Raw genomic sequence first — 25,372 nt, 5'->3', positions numbered from 1 at the left:
TTTCTATAACTTAGCCATCCTAGTTAGAACTCAGTGATCCAAAAGATTGATGAGTTCATTCCCTCATTCAGCATTTAGCTGCTGTGACAGGTGGGCCCTGACAGAGGGTGGGAGTACAGGCACCACAGACACAGACCTGGAGGCAGGGGAAGAGATCTTCACCTTGTTTTTAGCGTGGGTTTCACAAGAGGAGACACCTGTTGTTTAAACAGTCTCCATGGAACAGCCTGGTCCCAGAGTGTGGAGCTTGGCTCTTTTGACTCTGTACTACTCGTTCATGGTCCTCTGGCTCATCTCTGAATTCTGAAAGAATTGAAAAATGCTTTGAGTTCTGAAAATATTTCTGCCAACGAGATGGCTTCTTTTCTCACAAGAGTTCTTGTTAAATTTCTCTGTAATCTGTACATCTTTTAATTTACCCAAAGCTGAATCATAATTATTGTTATTTGTGGGGCTTAAAGTTTGGAAGTGTTGCTCCATACTGCCCTTGTGTCCTCTAGAATGTAAGTGGGAGGCTTCCGTGGCATCACATAAACAGATGCTGGCGGGCACCTGTGCTGTCATGGAGGTGCAGCTGCTGATTCGGAGGCATTGAAAGCTTCTAAGGTGCCTTATAAATGGTCAGATAATGATCTTAATTTAGTTGATTATTTTCTGTAGTACATACCTTATTTTAATTTTTTGAAACTTAATCTTTTTTTTTTTTTGATTAAGTAATCTAGGACAATCCATTTCTTTCCCTAGTATCAGATCAGATCAGATCAGTCGCTCAGTCATGTCCGACTCTTTGCGACCCCATGAATCGCAGCACGCCAGGCCTCCCTGTCCATCACCAACTCCCGGAGTTCACTCAGACTCACGTCCATCGAGTCGGTGATACCATCCAGCCATCTCATCCTCTGTCGTCCCCTTCTCCTCCTGCCCCCAACCCCTCCCAGCATCAGAGTCTTTTCCAATGAGTCAACTCTTCGCCTTATATGACAACTTTTTTTTTTTTCTGATAAGAAGTATATCTTCTGTTCTCAGGGACCACTCATAGTGACTTGTCACAGTAGAGGAGAGCAGAAGGTACTCAGGCTGTGGAAAAGAATGCCGGTCTCAATACTGTAACGTATTAGCCACTGATAATTTGGTAATGAAGCATACAGGCTTATTCTCTTGCATTAGATGAAAAAGCACATATTGACATAAGGAGAGCCTCACTTTTTTTTAGGCTTAAGATTTCAGATAACCCCCAGCTGATATTTTGTTGTCCGCCCCCGCCCCCCATACTATTGTGATTCTGGAGGTTATGGAATTAACAGCGGGCCTGGGAAATGTCAGACAGTGGCTTAATCTCGGTTGTTTTGTTATGTTTGAGAGATAGTGATGTGTCCTGACGTTCACAAAAACGGGCATGACATTGTCTTGCCATGAGATTAGACAATGCATATATTGAATTTGAGGATTGCCTGGTTATATATATATATATTTTGATTTAGTAGATATTCAGTCATAGAAAGTTGGAAGTGGGATTAACACAAAAGTTGTGGGGTCCAACCTCAGAGCTATAGGAGCTGAGGCCTGAAGGGTTGCTCAGCTTATGAGCAGGGTAGCATTTCCATCCAGGCCAGTGTTTTATTCACAACAGCATGGCTGTTCTCCTCCCAGTATGCGTGTGTGTGTGTGTCTGCGCACATGCACAGAATTGTTAGTGTAGTCTCCTTTCATTTGTATGAATTACATTCCTGCTGTCATTGTTCTTGCTATTTTCTTCATTAAATTGAGTCACAGTACTTGCACGTGTGCATCTTCAGTGTACGAACAATTGCTCTTCAAGATCTTGGAAAGATATTTCAACTAGGTGTCACTAAGATCAAAGGAAAGCATCATTTCTCTTTTCTGTTGAAACAGTCCAAAGTTCTTGATGATGTTCTTATAATTTTCTTACCTTGTTGAACAAAGAATTTATGTGCCTGTGTTTCAAATTCAGCCAGGCTATGATGACCTTAATCCTGATTGGAGACTCTCTACTGAGAAGAGAAAAAAAATCAAAGGTGAGTTGTATGATGTATAGTAATTAAAACCTTAAGAGACTCTTCATCTTTAGTAAAGGTACATATGATAAAGAATATGTAGGGGGAAGAAAATTCTTTTTCTTTCTACTATTCTAGGTTCTCTGGCTGGGACCTTATAAAATGGGGTTGACAAAAGATAGATTAATAAGATCAATAAGCAGAAGTTTGTTAGTGTGTACTGTGAGTTGATACATGGAGTAACTCAGAGGGTTGATTGGAAATTGGGCTTATATAGCATCAAAGAAACAGTTTCTAGAGAAGTGTGAAGACAAAGGAAAAGTAGTTGGGATTTCTCAGTTCAGTTCAGTTGCTCAGTCGTGTCCGACTCTTTGTGACCCCGTGGATTACAGCACTTCCCTGTCCATCACTAACTCCTGGAGCTTGTTCAAACTCATGTCCATTAAGTCGGTGATGTCATCCAGCCATCTCATCCTCTGTTGTCCCCTTCTCCTCCTGCCTTCAATTTTTCCCAGCATCAGGGTCTTTTCAGATGAGTCTGTTCTTCGCATCAGGTGGCCGAAGTATTGGAGTTTCAACTTCAACATCAGTGCTTCCAATGTACTAACCAGGCCGGACCCTGTTTAGCTTCCAAGAACAGACAAGATCGGGAGTGTTGAGGGTGGTGTGGCTGTAGGCTGGAGTTTCTAGGAGTGGCAAATACGTGGGGAAAGTAATGGGATATAAGCACTAGTTTGTGATGTAGATTCCTTTGGTGCTGTCTCTGGCCTCATAAGAGTTGAAATTTGTCTCCAATCATGAACTCTTGTTCCTCCTGGCAGAGGGTAAAGAGAACAACTTTGTACATTTATGTCCTTTGTTGCTGGTGTTTAGTTGTGAAGTCGTGTCCAACTGTCACCCCATGGACTGTATCCAGCCAGACTCCTCCATCCATGGGATTTTCCAGGCAAGAATACTGGAGTGGGTTGCCATTTCCTCCTCCAGCGGATCTTCCAGACCCAGGAACTGAACCCACGTCTCCTGCATTGGCAGGCGGATTCTTTTCCACTGAACCATCAGGAAAACCAAAATTTATGTCCTACTTTTAGGCAAATAGAGGACAGAGAACTTTTCTTGTATCTGCTGCTTCTTCCTTGCCTCCAGCCCGAAATAATCCTTACGCCAAAGTGGCATATTTTGGGGTGGCATATTCTGTCACCCTGCATATAAAAGTCTCTAGATAATTCTGCTTCACTTTGGAGGGAGCACTAAGATTTTGTAGAATGGGGACAAGGCAACAGATCCAACTTCCTGCTGCCCAGGTGTTACTATTTCATGTTTTCCCAAGGCCAAGTCAGCTGTGTCAGGCAGCATGGCTCTCCTACCTCAAGCCAGCATAGAGACGGCAAGTTCACAGGTCATACGTGTGGTCCTTTGTAAATAAGTGTGCAGGAGATCGCAGAAAGGGATTTCTCAAAGGGGAAACTGAGCAGTTATTGCTGAGGCCGGGCTGAGCATGTGGTAGATAGTAAGTAATGAGAGATTGGAGGGATTTTTTTTTTCATATATTTCCCATGTCTAAATTATTATTTTTTAGTAATGAGCAATGTTTTATAAATAAATAAAGCCTGCATTATTTACAGTTAATTAGATGGCAGTGGCACCCTACTCCAGTACTCTTACCTGGAAAATCTCATGGACGGAGGAGCCTGGTGGGCTGCAATCCATGGGGTCGCCAAGAGTCGGACACGACTGGGTGACTTCATTTTCACTTTTCACTTTCTTGCATTGGAGAAGGAAATGGCAACCCACTCCAGTGTTCTTGCCTGGAGAATCCCAGGGACGGGGGAGCCTGGTGGCTGCTGTCTATGGGGTCACAGAGAATCGGACACGACTGAAGTGACTTAGCAGCAGCAGCAGCAGTGATTATTTAATTGGTAGATGAAAACTGAAAACAGAAATTTAAAAATAAAGAGTTTGACTAATCAGTTCTTTTTTTTTTTCTGGTGAAACTCCCCTAGTTCAATACTTCTGAATTTTTAAGTGTCTCCTATAAAATGAATCATAGTTACCAGGCTTCAAAATCTTTATTAAATTATGCTTCTAATTACGTTTAAATAGCTTAAAAGTATTGATTCATTTATATCATCTGTCTTGTTCATATATTCACTTTTGTTAAATAATCATCCAAAATACTCATTTAGAAAAACATTTTTGAGAAAACAATTTGTCAAAGCAGAAGATTGACAGTATATTTAAATGATTTGCTCTTTTTCATCCCCCTTTATGTTAAGCTGTAAGCTGAGGAACATTGATTTTCATGTTTTCTTGGAATTCCTTATTTATATAGATTGCTTTAGGCTTAAATAGGAAGAAGATGTTGAGTTATTATAGTCATTATTTTTTAATTAAAATAATGGATTATTCTAATAGAGTTCATTTCCTATTTTATTTTTTACTTGGCCAAGCTTCATGACTTCTGGGATCTTTGTTCCCCAGCCAGAGATCAAACCCAGGTCAGGGCAGTGAAGGCACTGGGTTCTAACCACTGGGCCACCAGGGAATTCCACTAACCCATTTTGCTCCAATGTTTACATATATTTTAAAGTTTATGGTTTACTGTTTTATGTATTACCTTTAAACCTCATCAGATTGTCAGTGGAACAAGTAAGGTATGTGAAGGGCAATAAAATCAGAATAAATATCACACTATTTCCTTTTGAATGCCTCAGTTTGGTGAACCACAATTCATTTTTATCTCCCCCCACCCCACCCATTTCTTTACTGGTCTTGAATGTGTTTTCCTCTTTCTGAATAGCTGTGGGTGTGTGTGCTCAGTCGCTCAGTCGTGTCCAACTCTTTGCGGGCCCCATGGACTATAGCCCACCAGGCTCCTTTGCCCGTGGAATTTTCCAGGCATGAATACTGGAGTGGGTTGCTGTGCACTTCTTCAGGGGATCTTCCCGACCCAGGGATCGAACACTCGTCTCTTATGTCTTTTGCATTGGTAGGCAGATTCTTTACCACTGGTGTCACCTGGGAAGCTCCAGTTGCAAATGTAGGGAGAAAAATTCTTTTTCCTTCTACCCTACTAGATTCTGAAATCAACTAAGACCCAGTAAATTGGAGTAACAAAGAACCGATTAATAAGGAAAAAAGCATGCACTTTTACTTACTATGTTTTAGGGACATGGGCGCCTTCACAAGGAAATGAAGACCTGAGGAAGTTAAACCTGATCAGTGTTATACTAGGTTGGATGAAGAGTGGGAAGGTGTGGAAAACCTTGACAGGACATAGGTTCTGAGCTCAGGATAAGACTTAGCAGCTTGTCTGTCTGTTTTTCCCTGCCTTCCTCTGTCTTTGGAGATAAGGATGCACCTTTTCTCCAGGTGTAGAGAGGGCACCTCCCACATGAAGATCTTAAGACCTGCTCCAGAGGAAGGTCGGCGTCCTTCCTTAAACCTGCCATTTATCAGTTTATCTTTTATTTATCTTTTGTATGTTGAAAATGGTGATATGTCTGTGAATGTTTTTCATTTTTTGAGCAGAAAGGCCTTAATATAAAACTTTGGACTTTGGCATATCGGTGGCATTCAGATTTTTGTTAAATAAATTACCACTTTGTATCTTATATTGAACTTCCCTGGTGGCTCAGTGGTAAAGATCTGCTGCAGTGCAGGAGACATGGGTTTGATCCCTGGCTTGGGAAGATTCCCCTGCAGGAGGAAATGGTAACCACACCAGTATTCTTGCCTAGAAAATCCCATGGACAGAGGAGCCTGGTGGGCTACAGTTCATGGGGGTCACAAAAGGGTTGGACATGACTAAGAGACTAAACAGCAGTCTTAAATTTGAGTCAAAATCTGAGTGACGACTTACATTTTATTCTTAGTATTTGTCATACCTTTAGGGCTCAAATAGGTTTTTAAAATTGATTATTGGACTAAGTGTGTTGTATGTAACCTGCATTGATTGATGAATTTCTGTTCATTTACTTTTCCCCCCATTAGATAAGGAGTCCTTTTACCCACTGATAGATGTGAATTGGTGGGTGGACAGCGCAGTGATTTTGGCTCGCTGCTCTGGTGCTTTGACTGTTTCATCAGTGAAAACTTTGAAAAATTTACTGGGAAAATCATGTGAATGGTTTGAACCGTCGCCTCAAGTCACCGCTACCCATGATGGGGGGTTTTTAAGTTTGGAGGTAATTCTTTCCTTTTTAAAGCAACAAGTGTGTTTGAGAGTAGTTGGGAAGATCCTCTGGAGAAGGGCGTGGCAACCCACTCTAGTATTCTTGCCTGGAGAATCCCATGGACAGAGAAGCCTGGCGGGCTACAGTCTATGGGATTGCAAAGAGTCAGACGTGACTGAGTGACTAAGCCTACTCACTACTAATGTGTATTACAAAAGAAATTTAAATGTCTGATTTTTAATTTTGAGTATCCCATTATTTAATCTTATCTTTTAAAACTAAAAGTTCGTTATTGGAATCAGCTTGAGTGCAGTATAAAAAAATCTATTGTTTAGTCAGTTTAAAAAATTACATTTGTATAAGAAAGAAAAACATTTTTAGTCATTTTGTTTTCTACAAAGCACTTTTCCCTAATGGACATGATAGACTACCCCCCCACCCAGATTAGTTATTTAAAAACATAAATAATATTACTACCAAAGAAATACAGTCTTTAGCCTATTTCTGTGAAATATGACAACTTAAAACTTTTGGTTCTTCTGTTAAAAAATACTTGTTTATCATGTCAAAAAAATTTGAGATGAGTGTAGTATTTTAAAGTTATGTTTTGGTCATTTAAAACTCTTATTTTATTTCCAAGTTAATGACCTTCAGTAGTTTTCACTTCAATGCAATTTGACAATTTTTTTTTTTACCTGTAAGTTTGGTACTGATTCTCAAGATGTTCTTTAAAGAAAATCATGTTTTAAAATCCAAGTCAACTCTGTTAAGTTTGGAATGAAGGTTATCTTTAGCAGGCAGCCTTCAGACTCAAAACTTTGTGCAGCTTCAGATATTGTTTAAAAGTTGGGCAGAAGGGTAGCTATTCTTGGTAGAGCAAATAAATACCTTCATGTTCATTTGCTAAATGGATTGAAACACATCATCTTTTCACAGCAGGTACAAAAATATCAAAAGAAAGAAATTAACATTCTCCTTTATTTCCCTAAAATAATTACCAAGCATACATTGTACCAGACCATATTAATAACCTGTTATTAAAGCAAGCTTTAGTTTTAGAGATTTGGAACCAGTGACTTGTGCACATATTTCTGGAGTTGTTGATGTATATAGAGTTTGTTGTTGGGTTCCTTTGAATTCCATGCTTAGTCTTAATCACACCACTGATGTAATGCATCAAACCAGAGTAGAATTAAAATGCTTTTTCTATTAGTTCTAAAATCTTGTCTTTAGTTCCTCACTGTTCATTTAACATCTTTTTCAATTCAGTGCGAGATTAAACTTGCCCCCAAACGATCTCGTTTGGAGACGAGGGCGGGAGAAGATGACGAAGAAGAGGATTCGGATTCTGATCAGGAAATCTCTGCCAAGACTCGCTACTTTGGCTATATAAAACAGGGCCTGTACTTAGTGACCGAGATGGAACGGTTCGCACCGCCCCGGAAACGCCCGCGAACCATTACTAAAAACTACCGCCTGGTGAGCCTGCGGTCCACGACCCCAGAGGAGCTCTACCAGAGGAAGGTGAGGGTGTCCTGTTACTGTGCATGGTCACAGATTCAGTTACGATTCTGTTGAGAAAAACACTATTTTTTTAATAAAGGAAGAAATTGAAAGAGGGATTGTTGTATCAGTATGTTGCAAACATGAGTATGATAAAGCTTCTGAAAATGCTGCTGCTCTTTGTGACTACTTGTGCCTGAGCGGTCACACAAAAGCGGTGGATGGGAGGTGAGCTCACCTGGACCATTGTCCCCTTGGTGGCTCTGCCCAGGTTTTCACTCCACTTCTTGTGGCCTTTGGCTCTCACCTCCTCTGTGCCGAGGACAGCTGTCTGCTCAGACTGCAGCTGGGGAGGGAAGAACTTGCAGGCTGGATTTCTAGTCGGGGGTTTGCCTGGGAATCAGATTCGATCAGCACTGAGTACTGCATGTGTCTGTGCTGCAGTGTCAGGAGAGGAGTCCTGGCAAAGGACTCTGGCTGTTGCCCTGTTTGTGCTGGCTTTGCTGTTTTACTCTGTAAGCACGGGCACTTTACCTCTGTTTCTCATTTTTCTGGTAAAGTGCTTAAATAGATGTTGATCTGTCTGGCCCTCATCATGTTTGTGAGCTTCCGGTGCCACAACAGGGCACGTGGGGGTGGTTAAGAGTGCGTGACCTCCACTCTTGCCATTCATTCTGCCATCATCGTGACACTGCGACAGCTCAGTAACATCACATTCCTGTTCCATTTCCTTGTCCAAAGATCGAAAGTGAAGAGTATGAGGAAGCCTTGTCCCTGGCTCAGACCTACGGCCTGGACACTGACCTGGTGTACCAGAGGCAGTGGAGGAAGTCAGCGGTCAACATTGCTTCAATTCAGAATTACTTGGTATGTTTACATAGTTTGATAACATGTAGTGAGAGTCATAGCTCTTCCCCTGGTGGCTTAGATGGTAAGGGATCTGCCTGCAATGCAGGAGAACTGGGTTCAATCTCTGGGTTGGGAAGATCCCCTGAAGAAGGTAAGGTTCGTACTTAAAGGACTATCTCATGGCTGTAGGGCTTCATATTGGAGTACTTTTCACTGATGACTTTTCTTTGTGAAGCGTTTTATTCAACCTGGAAAAATTACCTTGTTTCCAGGTTCTGTTGGCTCTGCAGCTGGATTGTTGGTACCAAAGACCTGTGTATGAATATTCCGTGATAAACCAGCCAAGTACCTGGTCTTGGCCTAACTCTTTCCCTTCATCTACCTCAGTCACCTCAGTTCACTGCCATGAGTCAGGGTCCTGTCAAGAGTCAGGAACCACACAGGAATTTGAAGAGAGACAGTTTTAATACAGAGAATTATTTTCTGGTAACGAGACATTAAGTATATGAGGGCAAAGATAACTCTAAGGAATAACCTGGGGCTGAAGGGAATGTTTCCAAGGAGGTAGAAAACTCAGAGGGGAGGTGGTGATCAGCTGGAGGCTGGTAAGTAGGAAACGCCCCCACTAGCAAGAAGACTGGTAGATAAGGAACCATGGCCAGGATGGAACAGAAAAAAATTCCCCCTGGAGTACAGGCAAGCCTAGTTTAGGAAGCTTCCCATTCAGGTGTCTGGGAGGTTCACTGGGGAGGAGTCTGTCCATGGGAGTGCAGTCGATGCTAAGTGGGAAGTTGTCCTCTGAAAGAGGAAGCTGGCAGAAAGCATCGCAAGATGGTCCCTGCTGGCAGTGCTGGCTACCCAGACACAGGAGAGGTTCTTCCTCTGCAGGGCCTGCCCCCTGCAGCACCCTCTGTTGACAAAGCTTAGTATCATGTCGGCCCCAAATGGGAGATGCTGTTTCTGTCTCTTAGCTAGCTTTGAAGAATGCTTTTGAAGCTGAGAGGCAGCTTTTTGCTTAAATTCTTTTTGCTTAAATTCTACAACTGTATCCTCCTTACTACCACGTTACCACAGTTACAGTTCCTATGCAGCTTGTTAATTTGGATCCTTGGTCCGTTTGTAAGAAGTAGTTGAACGCATTCCTATTTTTAGGACTTCTCATTTAGGAAGGAAAATATGTTTACATTTAGAAATATTCTAAGAAATGTTGGGAAATTTTCGTGGTAATTGTTTTCCCTAAATTTATGTACCTGAGTAATTAAAAAAAACAATCTGAAAAAGTTGTATGTAAGACATTGATGCTTTAAACCAAACAGAAAGATAAACTGTTAATACAAATATGATATTAGAGATAAGAGAGCATGAAGGATATTGAAATAAAGGGAGAAGACAAAGTTGCTTGTGTTTTCTTTAGAATATCAGAACACCTAACCTATTTTATCTTTCTTCCTTCTTTTGTGACTCAGGACAGTGAGCTCATGAGTTCATGTATATTCACTTAATGGCCTTTCCTGTAACACAGTAAAAGGCAGTTTTGGTCTCTGATGGAGTTGACAGATGTTGAAGAGATAAATCATGTACTTTTTTTTTTTAATTGGGGGAAATGCTTAATTCAGCAAAATAGATAGGAAGTACAGAGTAGAAGCTCTATGCCAGAGATGGTGAAGGGGTACTGGAGTGGCATAAATATGGCCTTGCTTTTAGGGAGCTTTTAATCTTACTGAGAAGACAAGCTTCATGCCTAACGTACTTTGACCATACAAGTGATTGCAGACAAATGCTATGGGAACCCAGTGAAGGTAGCAATAATGTTAGACTCTGCTATGGAAGTCTTTATATAGGAAGATGTTTGGGGCAGGGATTGGAAAGGATTCAAAGTAGAGTTAGAAGAGATGAAGGCATTGTTAATGGGACCAGTGGTATGAGCAAATTAAGGGAAAATGAGCTTGACTCAGAAGGCTGGTGACTAATCTGTCTTATGCATTGCTGTATTTTCATGGCACACAGACGGTACTCAGCAAATATCTCTTGGGTGAATAAATGGGGTCTGTAAGTAAACCAGTCTGTTGGATGTGATATTCCGTGATAGTGGACACTGGGGCCTATGATTAGGTAGATACTGATTTGGGCTCAAGTGGGAAACCTTTCCAGGGTGTTATGTGTTGATGACATGGACTGGTATGGAGGCCACAGACATGGAGAAGGAGATGTGAATTCAGACACTCCTGAGGAAAGAATTGATACGAGAGAATGTGTAAAGGAACATAAAGGGTATGAGCCAGATTTTACTCTAAATTTGTATCCACAGAGACTCAAGGAAGAGAGCAAGTCAGGGATTTCAAATGGAGTCAGAGAAAGCTGTTGGGAGGGAAGAATGGCCCTTGGTCTTCCCAGAGAACAGCATGGCGTGATTCTTCATGATTGAATCATCGTCTGTGCTTTGGGGTACAGCTCATGGCCAAGTAAATACAGAACTTTGAGGTACTAAACAAAACATTAGTTTTGTTTCAAGGTTAAACATGTTTGTCACAGTAGGATAAATCTTGTCTTACTTTTTTATTTTCTGTTCTTTCATACAGCCCAAATGCAAACTAAAGAACAACTAAAAAATTTGGAAGATCTATGTTTCCAAAAAAAAGTCATCTGAGTTTTGTGTTTCAGTGTGTTTCATTAGAAGAAGGAAAGCAGGTGGAATCATATTCCCTATATTCAGTTTTAATCACCATTAGGAAAAAAGCTTTTTAATGGTGAGGTGCTCCAGCAGCTGCCTGTGGCCAAGTTCTTAGGTAGCTAGCTGTGATTCTGGAAGGCAGTTCTCAGGTGCTGTCAGATGTCATGGGTTTTTTAATGCCTCTGCTTTTTATTTTCTCTGTGTCCAGAGTAAAATAAAGAAACGATCCTGGGTTCTTCACGAGTGTTTGGAAAGAGTTCCTGAAAATGTGGATGCTGCCAAGGAACTGCTTCAATATGGATTAAAAGGCACAGACCTGGAGGCCCTTTTAGCCATAGGGAAAGGAGCAGATGATGGCAGGTTGGTTACAGAAAGATTTGGATTCAAAAGTGAAGGTGACTTTGTAAAAACTTTTAAAACTGAGACATTGGAAAGGGTCAACTTTTCTTTATTTAGGTTACTGTGCAATGGAGCAGTTGATTTGACTAATGCTTTTTTTAATCTGAGGTCACAGTTTTCTTTCTTCTGAGTGAAATATGTTTACATATGATAGCTTGATGCTGAGAAAAGAGCAAATTCTACATACATTTATTGAATACTGGCAGTGTCTAAGCTGTGGATTTAAGGTGATGCATACCTGGGCTTGCTTACTGGTCAAATGAACCACCGTAGGCAATCCTGAGTTTCATTCACTTTCTTTATCTGTATCGTTGTATCCTTCCTCAGAGCATTATCTTAATTAAATTATTTATCTTGTGAAACCACCTCATAAACTTTTAAGCACCATACAAATGTCAGTTAATAACAATAATCAAGTTATTTGACAGGGGCTGCTGTTCATCAGGCATTTGGAAGATTATATCCATGGTATATAAATGTGATGGTGTGTTTGATAAGTAATTTAAATGAAACCAGCCTTCATTACCATTTTAAGACCTTAAATAGAAGTGATTCACATTATAAATTCTGGGCAACATTTTCTTCATAGGCTGTTTCACATTGCAATAATGTAACCTCCCATGTTTTCCTAAGCAGCTTTCATTTTCTTGGTATTCAGAGTTTCTACATGTGATGATTACAGATGACTTCTTGCCCACCTCATGGATATAAATGAGAGAATCACTTTGGTTATAACGTATAGCCAAATCTTTCTTTTAAACGGTTGGTTATTTCTGTTTCTGCAGAAACCAACTTAATAAAATCAAAGTAGGGAAAAGTACTTCTTCACTATATGAAATATATATATATATATATAAAGAAAACACACTCCAAAGAAATTTGAGTTTTCTTTTTTTCCTCACAGATTTACACTCCCTGGTGAGATGGACATTGACAATATCTCCTATGAGGAGCTTTCCCCACCTGAAGAAGAACCTGCCGAGAAGAAAAAGGAGAAGGAGCTCAAAAAGAGACGAGAACTACTTAAATTAGTGAACTTTTCAAAGTAAATGATATATTACTGTTCATTTGGTAATTTCTTTAAAACAGTGATCTGAGTGTGTTCCTTACTAGTGATAACTGCTCTGCATTATTTCTGCAGCTCAAGTCAAATGCATTTAGTATTGTGCCCTTGTACTTTTGTGTGTTGTCCCATGAGTTTGGGGCTTAATGGAATATTGATCATTTTTATTCTATTTTAGATCATAGAGAAATGTGCTTCCAGGTAAATATAAGTGACCTAATACAGTTTTTCAAAACAGGTTAACGCTGGAACAAAAGGAACTTTGCCGTTGTAGACTGAAATTATTAACCTACTTAGATCGGCTTGCAACATATGAGGTAAAGGAGTGGTTTTAATCAAAGCAATTATGTTCATTCCATCTGTCATTACACATGCTGTGGCTGCCTATCCTGTGGGATATTCCTGGTCTTTAGAACTATTTATGTGGGAAAAATTTGCACAGAAGCACATTCTCTTGTATATCATTTTTGCTAAAAATTAGGGATTTGTGAGAGGCCAGAAGTTGCTTTGTTAGTCTAGGGAGTAGAAATGTGTGTGTTATTTCAGCATTTGTGTTTCCTAGATTTACAATCCTTTTCATTTATTTTTATTTTACATTTAAACTTTTGGTTATGGTAGATAGCTGTCTATAGTAGCAAATTCAGTATCCACTGGGGTTTAATAATCCTAATATGAATATTATGACCTGCTTTATTTTAATGATTTATTAATGTCTTGAATTTAGTTGGCTAAACTTCGATCCTAATGATGGCCAAAATTAGACACTTGAACTTAGAGCAAACTTCAAAATTGTTTCTTCAGGGCAGCAAACACAAATGTCCCATGTTGGACATTTCAGTAGTGCCCTGTCCTGTCAGATTTGTTAGAGGTGTGAGAAGCATTTCACAAAATATACATAGTTTAGATTGCTTTTCATGTGACCCTCATAGTTCACGTTACCCAGGATTTAGTATAAATTTCTCACCTTTTGAAGGGCTTCCCTGGTGACTCAGATGGTAAAGAGTTGACCTTCAGTGCAGGAGACCCAAGTTCGATCCCTGGGTTAGAAAGATCTCCTGGAGAAGGGAGTGGCTGCTTGCTCCAGTATTCTTACTTGGAGAATTCCATGGACAGAGGGGCTTGGCAGGTTATAGTCCACACGGGTCGAAAGAGAGTCGACAGGGTTTCACAGTTAATACTTTCATTTACACTTTCTCACCTCTGAAGTTTGACTGCATTTGCAGGTTGCTTCCTTCGTCTGTCTGAACCTCCCTTTTAGGGGCATACCTTGACTCTTGGTACGGGCACATAATAGGATCGCAGTACATGCCATGTGTAGTAATGTGATACATGGCCCCAGAACAGTGGAGATACTTAGTACTCCTGATGCCTGTAGGCAAAGAAAAGCACTTGATTCTCCATCAGTAAATAGAACAAATATTTTCAAACAAAATACTAGTGACAAGAGAACTATTTCTATGTCTTTTAGAAAGCATGGTAATTTTATATCATTTATATATCATTTCATACAAACAAGTTACAAAACATTTCTAATAGTTTTATCTGTAGTACAACTAGCTTGACTGTTGGCTGGTCATATTATTTTAAAGCATATTCCTTTATTATTCTGAGTTCTATGATATTTAGAGGTAATATATAAAATTGCTGATGCTGGTACAGCTATAGTTTATTATTTTTTATACTTAGTTTTAGTTTCACTGATGAGATCTTTAAAAAGTTCCATAAAATGTTCAGAGTTTCATTATCCAGTTAATTTTCTGTTTTTATTCTTTAGTTATTGAATCACTATTTCCTATTTGATAGTAGTAAGTACATTTATTATTACATGGTAATAGTGACATTTAAAGTATTTGTTGAGCCCACAAAAAGAGAATTAAGCTGAGCTTTTTAAAAGTAGGTGAAGTTGATGAATTTGGCCATTAAAACTTAGAAATGAAGATATTCTAATGTAACAGCTAACCAGCTAGATCATGGTAGAGGTAGGTGTTGCATTTTAATCGCAAGGCGTGGCTTATTTTATTACTGTGATAAATGAGATTAAAATGGATTCATTTAAATTTTACAAGAGTGCCTATTTTACACCAGATGTCATGCCAGTGCTGGACATAGAGAGATGAACAAGGGATAATCCTTGTGGAGTCCTCATTATATGGGCAGTAAGTGATGATAATGAAGCTATGAAGAATTGATGGAGCATAATGGAGAAAAACATTAAATTTTCCCTGGGGATGTCCGAGAATATTCTTATGTAGAAAGTGGTATTCAACTAGTCCTTAAAAAAAGGAAGGGTGGCTTAGGGGGCTATAGGACTACCAGGTAGGAGACGCGAGCATGGATGCTCCATAAGGGTAGTGGCCTTGTCTTACTTGCTGCAGTATCCCGCAATGCTCCGTACAAGACCTGGCTTGTTGAGGAGATTAGGAAGAAAGATTTGTTGAGGAAACCAGTAGGTATGGGAATACCTTAAAAATATGAACAGATTTGTTGAGGACTTCTGTTTGTTAGCCAGTGTCTTATGTACTTAATTCAGGTTATTTCTTGACAACCCTTTGAGGAAGGTGATGTATCCTCTCAATTTTATGGATGTGAGGCTTTAAGAAGGTAAGTATTTTGTCTAAATCAGTAGGAAGCAAGAGCCTCCTGTGAACATCCTTTTTCTTCCTTCTTTTCCTATCTCACTAGGTTAATGCAGTTAACAAATATTATTGGTTATTTACTCTGTGAAAGGCAGCATGCTAGGTATCTGGAAAAGTGAAAATGAAAGAAAGTGTTAGTCGCTCAGTTGTGTCCCGACTCTTTTTGACCCCGTGGACTGTAGTCCACCAGGCTCCTCTGTCCATGGGATTCTCCAGGCAAGAATACTGGAGTGGATTGCCATTGCCTTCTCCAGGGGATCTTCCCGACCCAGGGACTGAACCTGGGTCTCCTGCACTGAAGGCAGTCATCTGGGGTTTAGCATTAACACGAGAGACATGAGCCTGAAGTCATCTGCTGCGGTGGGGAGACCTACGTTGCCGCCGCCGTGGCTGGCTCCTCTCTGTCCTCAGTGTTTCAGCTTCGCTGCCCACAGGGAGGCCTTCCTGTGTGTTGACACCCTTCCTATGTGTTGGGCATTACCTGTTCCTATTGCCGTTTGTCTTCCCGACTCGATTTTAGAGCTCCTAGGAGAGCAGGGAGGGTGTATGGTTCACGGTATCAGCACTGTCTGTCACAGTGCCCCTAGCACATAATTGACACCTAATAACTATCTGATTAAAGAATGAGTCGTTTCATCTGCAATTCACATGGATCACTCCAGCAGTAGTAGAGTTAGTCCAGAGTTGCACACAGATGTGGCAGGTGCTCATGGTACACATCCGTGTGTAACTCTTGCTTCCTTGTTTTTACCAGGTGGTGAATTTGGGTTGTCCTCCTATAATTAATTTCATAGCCTATTTCATTTACTTCTGGATTAAAAAAAAATGAACAGCATTTATAAATACAGCCATTTTCCAAATAAAGGCAAGAGTGCAGATGTAGTACTTTAGTTAACAGTTGAGAGTTTAATTTAGACCGTATTTATTTAGGTAAGCAGAGCTGTAACGGTTTTTAGCATAGTCTTGTCACCCACGTTTAAAAGCCTTTTCATAAAATCATGGCTTCCCCTCAGGAAATCCTTGGAGTACCTCATGCATCTGGACAGAGATACGATGCTGAATTCTTTAAGAAGTTCAGAAGTCAGAATATTGTTCTCTCAGCAAGAACTTATGCTCGGGTAATTTCTTGTTTGTGACTGAAACAATTATAGTTATTAACACTTTCAAGTCTTTGAGCCATGCTGTTAATGTTACTATGTGTGCATATATCATTACATTTCCTTTTTAAAAAATTGTAATAGTAATAAATGTAGAGAAAATAGAGTCATGTTAAAAATATTTTTTTCATCATTCAAGACTTTAAAAAATAATTTTTAGAGCACTAGATTGAGAAATGTGATACAGACCTGAAAAATATAAGGAATATTTCAAACCACTTCATATCAGAACTGCATTAAAAAAAGCTAATTGTAAGGTTTTGATGTTGTCATACAAGGTCACTTATTTATTTCTAAGGTTCAATTTAGAAGTGTACCCTTGCCTTCTGTACAGGAGAGTAATGTGCAGGCCCTGGAAATTCTGTTCACTTACCATGGGTCTGACCTGCTTCCTCACCGCCTGGCGATTCTTTCCAACTTCCCAGAGACCACATCACCACACCAGTATTCTGCTTTGCTGCCTGAAGCTTGGTATGCACTCTGTTCACTTTATTTTTTAAATGAGAATTTTTGTTTTATGCTAAATATTAAAAAAAATTATAATCTACTTAAACTTTTTTCTGATTATAAAATTATTTCTAAATTATTTTAAAGTGATTCAAATGTGTCAGCGTAACAAGACCACTTTAACTTAAGGAACATGAACTTTACTTTCTTTTTTTCTCCTTGAAAGTCTCCTGCTACTGAAAAAAAAGAGAGGAAGACTCATAGTTTTATTGCTGTATACTCAGTATGTACTGTTTTATGGTTGAGAGTAGTTTTTAGGATAACAGTATCTGTTTAAATTAGTTTATCTTTTAGAAGTTGAAATGTAGTTCTGACAACATTTAGTAGGTCCAGTGAAAAGTGAAAGTGAAGTCGCTCAGTCGTGTCCAATTCAGTAGCGACCCCATGGACTCCAGGGGACCCAGGAATGTTCTGGTGGTCCTGCTTAAGTGCAGCCAGGATTTGAATCTATGTTAGAGTTAGGTCAGTAAGCTCTAAAAAATAGAAGTTATAAACTCCCTATTTTGTGTTTCTATTAGTACTAAAAATGTAATTCTGTATTATGATAAAAGTGAACAGAAAGGAAAACCTTGGGATGTACTATTTATTTTCAAACAATTTCTTTTAGATCTGAATGGTGATAAATAAATGCATTTTATAAATATGTATTTATAAATATTTCAGAATATAATTATTTTTTGCCTATTTGCAAAATAGATCTAATCTGAATGGTAATGACATTTTTCTACTGTAAATTGTTAGTATAGAGAATGGGTCATTATCTTAAAAGTTTTTTCAAAAGGTAATTTCTTCTTAGATTTGAATGCATTTTTTGGCATTGTCTTCTGATGAGTGTTTAGATAAACATTTGATTTTAAACTAAAATTTCAGAATTGGATTGCAGAATAGTTTTACAATGCCCAGTGTTGCTGCTGCTGCTGCTAAGTCGCTTCAGTTGTCCAACTCTGTGCAACCCCATAGACGGCAGCCCACCAGGCTCCCCCGTCCCTGGGATTCTCCAGGCAAGAACACTGGAGTGGGTTGCCATTTCCTTCTCCAATGCATGAAAGTGAAAAGTGAAAGTGAAGTCTCTCAGTCGTGTCCAATTCAGTAGCGACCCCATGGACTGCAGCCCACCAGGCTCCTCCATCCATGGGATTTTCCAGGCAAGAGTACTGGAGTGGGGTGCCATTGCCTTCTCTGTGCCCAGTGTTATGTATTGTTTTTGAATGCCTATAGTTCCTGCCATAACTGATTTAAATTGTAATAATAGCTCAGGTATATCATTGCAGCAGAGAATAATTAGATATTATTTTGAATCTTTCTTGTGGGATGTGTTGCTTAGACAAACTTTGAAAAGACTGATTTCTTGAGTCCTTAAATTATATTCATTTTAAACATAATGAGAAAATAAAGATTTTGTTGTTGTTGTTAATCTGTTTGTCAAGTCTTTTCACCTTGAGTATATTTTTGCTATAGTTAGAAGGAGGAAGAACAATAGGTTTTAATAGTAATGTTTCTGTCTCCTTATAATTTTATATAACTGCAAAGCAAAATTACAGTTATGTTTGAGGTATAGCTTCTGTGAGGTTTCATTAATTAGTCCTTTCTGTATATTCTCATAATGCTTTTGTCCATTCTTATAGCACTTTTTATGTTGTATTATAACCAGTCATCATTATTACTGCTTTTCTGCCCCCTGTTCTCTTCTTTAATAAACATCCAGCCTTAAACTCACTCTAAGGCAGAGGCCGTGTTTTCCTGAGTTTTCAATTTCCAGGGTCTAGGTGTTTGTCTAGTGGGTTCTCTAAAGTTGTTTGCTCCATTTACAGAAAAGATTAAAGGATGTCCTGAAGGGGTTGCAAGTTTCACCAAGACTCCCAATGCCTTAAAGATTCAATTGCTGTTTTAGCCCATAGCTGAAGCTTGCAGTCTTTAATCCTAGTTCAAGTTTTACTCTAATGGACACGTGGTGGTGGTGGTTTAGTCGCTAAGTTGTGCCTGACTCTTGCAACCCCATGGACTGTAGCCTGCTAGGCTCCTCTGTCCTTGGGATTCTCCAGGCAAGAATACTGGAATGGGTTGCCATTTCCTTCTCCAGGGGATCTTCCTAACCCAGGGATCGAACTCTGGTCTCCTGCATTGCAGGCAGATTCTTTACCAACTGAGCTAATGGACATGTAGATTCATAAAATGCAACTTGAGACTTATTTCCCTTTTAGGAAATACATTCTTTGAGGATTTGGTATTCAATACCTTTTCAAATCACTTGGAAGCATTGGGTCAGGTGGACACTAAGTGTCTGTTTGTTGGAATGTTGACTGAGCCCCTTCCACATGCCTGGGGCTGTAGTTGGGGTTTTGACATGACTGAACACAGTTCGTCTTCAGCAGGAATCATCACATGTGCTTTACATCACATATGCTTTATGCACAAACAGAAGTTCCTGCTAACAGCATCATGCTTTCAAACTGAGGAGGAGATGAGTTGAAAAGACTCTAAATCTGCAGCCTTTTTTCCTTTCTCCTCAGTTAACAATGTTTGCCAGCTTGTGAAATGATCTTGCTACTTTCTTGTTTACTGCCCTGAACAGCTGTAGAACTTTCTTTGTGCATGCCTTCTTTGTCTTTTAGCGTACGCATTGCTCAGTGGCAGAGCCTGCATTTCATCCTGCTTTATCTTCCCTTGAGCCCCCCAACTTGTATTTTGCAAGTAGTAATGACTCTTTAATTATCCATTGAATTGATTGGAAACCAGTCACTGAGCTCAAAATGTATGGCTCCCAAACACGGAGTGGCGGTTCACTCTGGTGCACTGACTGTCTCCTGAACTTGTGAGGCCTGCTCCCTCCTCAGGGTTTTTCAAGGTCATTGTTCCCCTGTGTGGGGTGCCCTTCTCCTGGGTCTCCATATGACTCAGCCTCTTACTTCCTTCTGTGTTTTGTACTCAAAGACTCCCTCTTCAAAACACCTTTCTCAACCCCTCTTTCCCTTTGCCTCTACCTCCTCCTCACTCTTTGCCCTTATCCGAGTTTTCTTTTCTTCATAGCATTTACACCTAACATCATATTTTATCATTTATTTGTATAGTGAAGTCAGTCAGTCGTGTCCGATTCTTTGTGACCCCATGGACTGTAGCCTACCAGGCTCTTCCATCCATGGGATTTTCCAGGCAAGAATACCAGAGTGGGTTGCCATTTCCTTCTCCAGGGGATCTTCCTGACCCAGGGATCGAACCCTGGTCTTCTGCATTGCAGGCAGATGCTTTATCCTCTGAGCCACCAGGGAAGCCCATAAATATGATAAAATCATATTTTATCATTTATTTGTATAACATATAATTTATTTGTCTTATCTACTTTTATCTCGTCTCCCTTCGCTCTTCTATTTACGATTTTACTCTCAATTTAAGTCCTTTTTTCCTGCTTTATTTTCTTCCTAGCATTGATCAGTAACTTAGTTTGTGTTTTACTTATTCACTTGTTGATTATGTTTATGCTTCAAAAATGTCACCTCCTGTAGCACAAGGTTTTTTGTATGTTTCTTCCCTTCCTTAGCCCGTGAACTTAGAATCGTTCATGGCATGTTGTAGGCCCTCAGTAAATACTTATTGAATGAATGGACAAATGAATTAATTAATTAATATAAAATCTGTAAGGAAAGGATTTTGTGTCTTGTTCACTAATGTAACCTCAGTGTTAGAACACCTTGGGATCAAAAGCAGTAACTCAGGAAGTTGTTTTGATGGATGGATGTGAATGGAAGGGCAGGTGGGTTTTACATTTTAGGGTTCAAGCTATTTAGAATATAGATTAATAGTAGTGCACGTGTGCATGCTAAGTTGCTTCAGTCGTTTCCAACACTATGGACTGTAACCCACCAGGCTCCTCTGTCCATGGGGATTCTCCAGGCAAGAATACTAGAGTGGGTTGCCATGCCCTCCTCCAGGGGATCTTCCCAACCCAGGGATCAACCCAAGTCTCTTGTATCTTGTGCATTGACAGGCAGATTCCTTACCACTAGCACCACCTGGGGAAGCCCAAAAAGTAGTAGTAAATTATGCCAAATAGTTGACCTTTTACCTAATCTATTTTGAAATCCATTGACAAAATGTTTGCCTTGGCATTTAACCAAAGTTTGATTAACTAATTTTGATTGAAGCAAATTTTTTAGTTATGACTGCCGTGAAACTTCTTTGGTTTGTGTTACTTTAGTGTTTTATATTGTCAGTCTTGCATCATCATGTGTATTTGACATTGGTGAAGAGTCACCAAGTAGTAGAAGACTTTGAAATTACGTTTTCTGTCATAGGTGATAAATCCATTTGTTACCTACTGATCCTTGGTTTGTCTGTGCTGTAAGACATTTACATTTTATATTCTATTGGACTGTTTTAGTTTTAAAGACAAAGGCGACATTTCTTACCATCTTTGTTAGCTTTCACAATTTATGGTAATAGGTTTTATTTATTTATTTTTTTTGGTGGAAGAGAACTACATTTTGACTTTGAGTATTTTTGATGCTTATAGCCTGTTTTAGAAAGTCTATTTAGGTTTTTTATTTATGCCTCTTGTTTTATTGTAGAATCTTTCCAGAATGATGAGAGCACTCTAGTTTAAAAGGTTGTGTTTAAAACAGTTACCTGTTGAAATAGTAAGGCAGACGGATAAGAGTATTGAGTCTAGCTGGAGCCAAGTTGCTTAGATTTCTGATCTTGGACACATTTCCTAACTGCACCTCAGCCTTCATACCTGTAAAATGGGGATGACTATAGCACTTCATAGCATTGTAAGAATGTCTGAGTTAATGTAAGAATGTCTGAGTTAATGTATATAAAACAGTGGGAACAGTGCTTGGCACCAAGTAATTGCTATTTAAAGCTTAAGAACTTAAGCAGACTTAAGTCTGCTTAATGCAGTCTCCCATGCTAAGGCCTTGGCCTTATATATGTCATAAATAATTATTTTAAACTTTTTATTGGAATATTTTTATAGTTACAGAAAAGTTGCAAAAATAATACAGTAAGTTCCCATATACCCTTTACCTGCTTCCTCTTCCTTTTTACATAATCATAGCACATTTTTCAAAACTATGAGATTATTGCTGGAATAATCCTGCATATAACGTAACATACGCATTCCTAAAAATCACTGCACCATGCAAAAAGTGCCATGAGAACCACAGAGCTTAAGGGGAGAGTGGGGTTCATGGAATAAAATTAGGAATGTAATAAAAATTGTGCTATAGTTTTACGTGTATTAAATGATTATGAAACACATAAATACTAAAATATGGCACTGGACAAAGACCTGAAAAAGGCAGCTGTGGAAGTGGGTGTTGGAGCAGTTGCAGTGTTATTGGAAAGTGGTTTGTGTTTTGAAAACATAATGAAACAGACCATATGATAATAATAGTTAAGAAACTAAACTACATATTTATTTGGATTTAACGAGATTTTCTCAAAATATCATTTTTCTGTTGCAGTATCTGATCTAGGATACCACATAGCATTTAAGACTTCATTTACTTTCTCGGAATATATGGAAATAAACTGTCATTTAGTACCTGTCACTCATGATGTTCTTTGACACATGTATTTATTAGACAGTGAATATTGATACCAATATTTATATTCCTGGATTGTCTCCAGAATCAGTAAGGAAAGATTGAATTATATTTAGCATATATTGGGATATTGCAATATTCAAAGTATTTTATAATATAAGTGGCAAACCTCTGTTGATGGAAATAGAGTATCCTGAATACCTCATTCTTTTCATCATCCTTGAAAAGCTGTTTCTATAGTAACTTGGCAGTTTGTTTGCTTGTGAATATCTACGTTTAGTCAGATTATTTGATTGAAATTTTGACTGAAAAATCTGCTATAATATGCAGATGGGCTGTGCTGTTCAAACTACGAAAATGTGTTTTAGACATTTCCATTTTCTTTTCAGGGTTTGAGATTACTTGTGTTATTTACTGACTTAATTCTGACCATTCTCTACCTTTCAGTTCCACAGCAATTTATGTGATATATTTCTAAGGCTGAAAGTAAGAAGTGGCTGAGTGAAGAATTTTGTCACCAATTGTTTAGATAGAATAGAATGTTAACCTAATCTTAGGTCTGTATAGACCTAGTCCCATATTTAGAACTGCTCCTTCGTTTAGAACAGCCTTGCAAAGCCGTCTGATAAATAGTGTGGCAAACCAGCGCATGGAAGTCTCTTCCTGTGACTTGCAGATCCAGGCCTTTTTATGCTGTGTGTACTTCCATTTAACTTGTGTATTTGTCCCGGCATTTCATTCACTTGCTAACCCTCAGTCATTTCCTGCTTTTTCTCAGGCCTTAGTCCCCTTGATGATCTCTACCCTACTTGATAATGCACCAGGAAATCCACGTCCTCAGAAATTTTCTCATTTTCATTGGGAAATGTTATCTGGTAAATTAAGTTTTGCACCCTTTTCTCATCACTCCCCGCAAACTAGAAAACCTTTGGATGACCAATTTGGAATATATTTTTGTCCTCGGAGGTCGCTAGTATCCTATGGCAAGTTTATTTATTTATTTATTTATTTATTTTTTATGACCAGATTAACAAATATTTCACAATCAAGTGCTTTGAATATAGTGATGGATGCAGTGACTGTCAGATGAATGAATGATGGTTAGGTGAAGAAATCTGGAAAACACAAGGGATTGGTGTAGCAAAGTAAATAAAATGTACACAGAAGCGTTCTTTTTTGAACCAATCTGGAAAGGCAACCTGTCTTTGAGTTTTCATACTGCAAGAAAGGTAATCAACTGGTTGGAATTCTATCGTTGTCTTTAGGGTGATTATATGTATATCATTAGTGTATTTGTGGGTCATACTTTTGACGTGTGTATTTTTGACTCTGTGTTAAGCATAGGGGCCATTAGGGCCATTTGACCTTCATATGACTTTTTATTTAATCTTTTCTTTTAAATTGTAAAATATGTACAAAATTTACCATCTTGACCATGTTTCAGGGTATGGTTCAGTAGTGTTAAGTACCTTCACGTTGCTGTGCACCCAGCTTCCAGAATGCTTTCTGTCTCGGGAAACAAACTTATTAAATGGCAACTCCCCATTTTTCTCTGAGCCAAGCCACTGACAACCACCATTTTACTTTCTCTTTTATGAATTTGACTATACAGTATTTGTCTTTTTGTGACTGGCATAATGTCCTCAAGGCATAATACACTTTTAGTAAAATTAATATCACAATTAAATAAGATTTAGAGTGACTGGCCACCTGTGGGCCATGTTTCTATTTATGCTGCAAAAGTATTTCTTAAATGAAGGATGAATGTGAGTTCTATTTCAGGGTGGGACGTTAGAGCACCATTATTATCTGACTCCCTGTGGAGAGCCTCTTCGTCATCCTTTGGTGATAAAGAGGGCATCCAAATGAAGAGAACTTCTAATAACTCTCTTCTAATACTCTGTCTTCTAAATCTTGGATTTGAATAGCCAAATATGAAGACTTTCCTGTTCCTCCAACAACATAAAATTTATGTTATAAAAGCAAAAGATCAATATGCATTTCATTAGAATTTTTAGGACAGACTTGATTTAAGTAAAAATAATTTACCTTTTAAATTAAATCATATAAATCAAATAAAGAATTTACCTTTAAAAAATCAGACGACATTATTCCTGTTTTTCAGTACTGAAAGGTAGATAAGAGTTTACCTTTTTCCTACACTTGGAGTTTCAAATTAGTAATATTTTATGTTAGCTTGTGATTTCTTCAGAGATGAAATAATTTGAACTGTCTTTTTCATCAAAGTTGCCTCTAAGCAGTTTTTGATTCAGAGGATAAACTAGTGCCTAATGTTTTTTTCTCTCTTTTTTTTCCCCTTGAAAGGCAACAGGAAACAGTACCATAGTCAATTACTATTGGCTTACTTTCATAGTTTTAAGCATATTCTGGAACTTTTTCTCCTGTAAGAAATATATTACTATAATATTTTTTGTGAAACATATGTTGATTTTTGAGTTTTAACTTTTTTTCAGTGAGATTTATAATCAATCATGAGTACATAATGAAACTGATTTTAAAACTGAAGCAGTTCTAAATTTCCTTATATTGTTTTATTTTCATTGAAAGAACAGTTTAAAGAAGGTGAATGAGTCAAATACAATTTTATGTTATTTCAATAAAAATTTAGGGAATACTTACATACCAAGCAAAGTCATTATATTAGACTAAATAGGTAAACAGATATATGAGTCACATGTGATCACTGTCCGCAAATAAATTAGAATCTAGTAGGGAAGATCAGACAGGTTGAGTATAGAAATAATTACCATAAAGTTAAAATACATGTCATAGGCGTATAGATAGCTGTATAGACGGGAGAGATTACTTTCTGTTACAAAGAAGATAAATCAAGAAA

At 38.6% G+C, this 25,372-nt stretch overlaps 1 protein-coding gene across 2 annotated transcripts in view; it reads left to right on the top strand.

The window, feature by feature from the left end:
- The window catches only part of NBAS (NBAS subunit of NRZ tethering complex), a 329,480-nt gene that overhangs the window by 81,796 nt on the left and 222,312 nt on the right, over positions 1–25,372 (top strand). For both annotated transcript variants that reach the window (XM_005891040.3, XM_070379139.1), the window contains 9 exons: positions 1,973–2,036; positions 6,006–6,199; positions 7,457–7,711; positions 8,432–8,557; positions 11,419–11,570; positions 12,514–12,654; positions 12,911–12,989; positions 16,322–16,426; positions 16,800–16,936. In XM_005891040.3, coding sequence (XP_005891102.2) covers positions 1,973–2,036; positions 6,006–6,199; positions 7,457–7,711; positions 8,432–8,557; positions 11,419–11,570; positions 12,514–12,654; positions 12,911–12,989; positions 16,322–16,426; positions 16,800–16,936 — 1,253 coding nt within the window. The remainder of the gene's footprint in view (positions 1–1,972; positions 2,037–6,005; positions 6,200–7,456; positions 7,712–8,431; positions 8,558–11,418; positions 11,571–12,513; positions 12,655–12,910; positions 12,990–16,321; positions 16,427–16,799; positions 16,937–25,372) is intronic.

This window comes from Bos mutus, chromosome 11 (genome assembly GCF_027580195.1).
Source record: "Bos mutus isolate GX-2022 chromosome 11, NWIPB_WYAK_1.1, whole genome shotgun sequence".
Taxonomy (NCBI): domain Eukaryota; kingdom Metazoa; phylum Chordata; class Mammalia; order Artiodactyla; family Bovidae; genus Bos; species Bos mutus.
The sequence above is the reverse complement of the archived record's forward strand: the minus strand, read 5'-3'. Positions and strand labels throughout refer to the sequence as shown.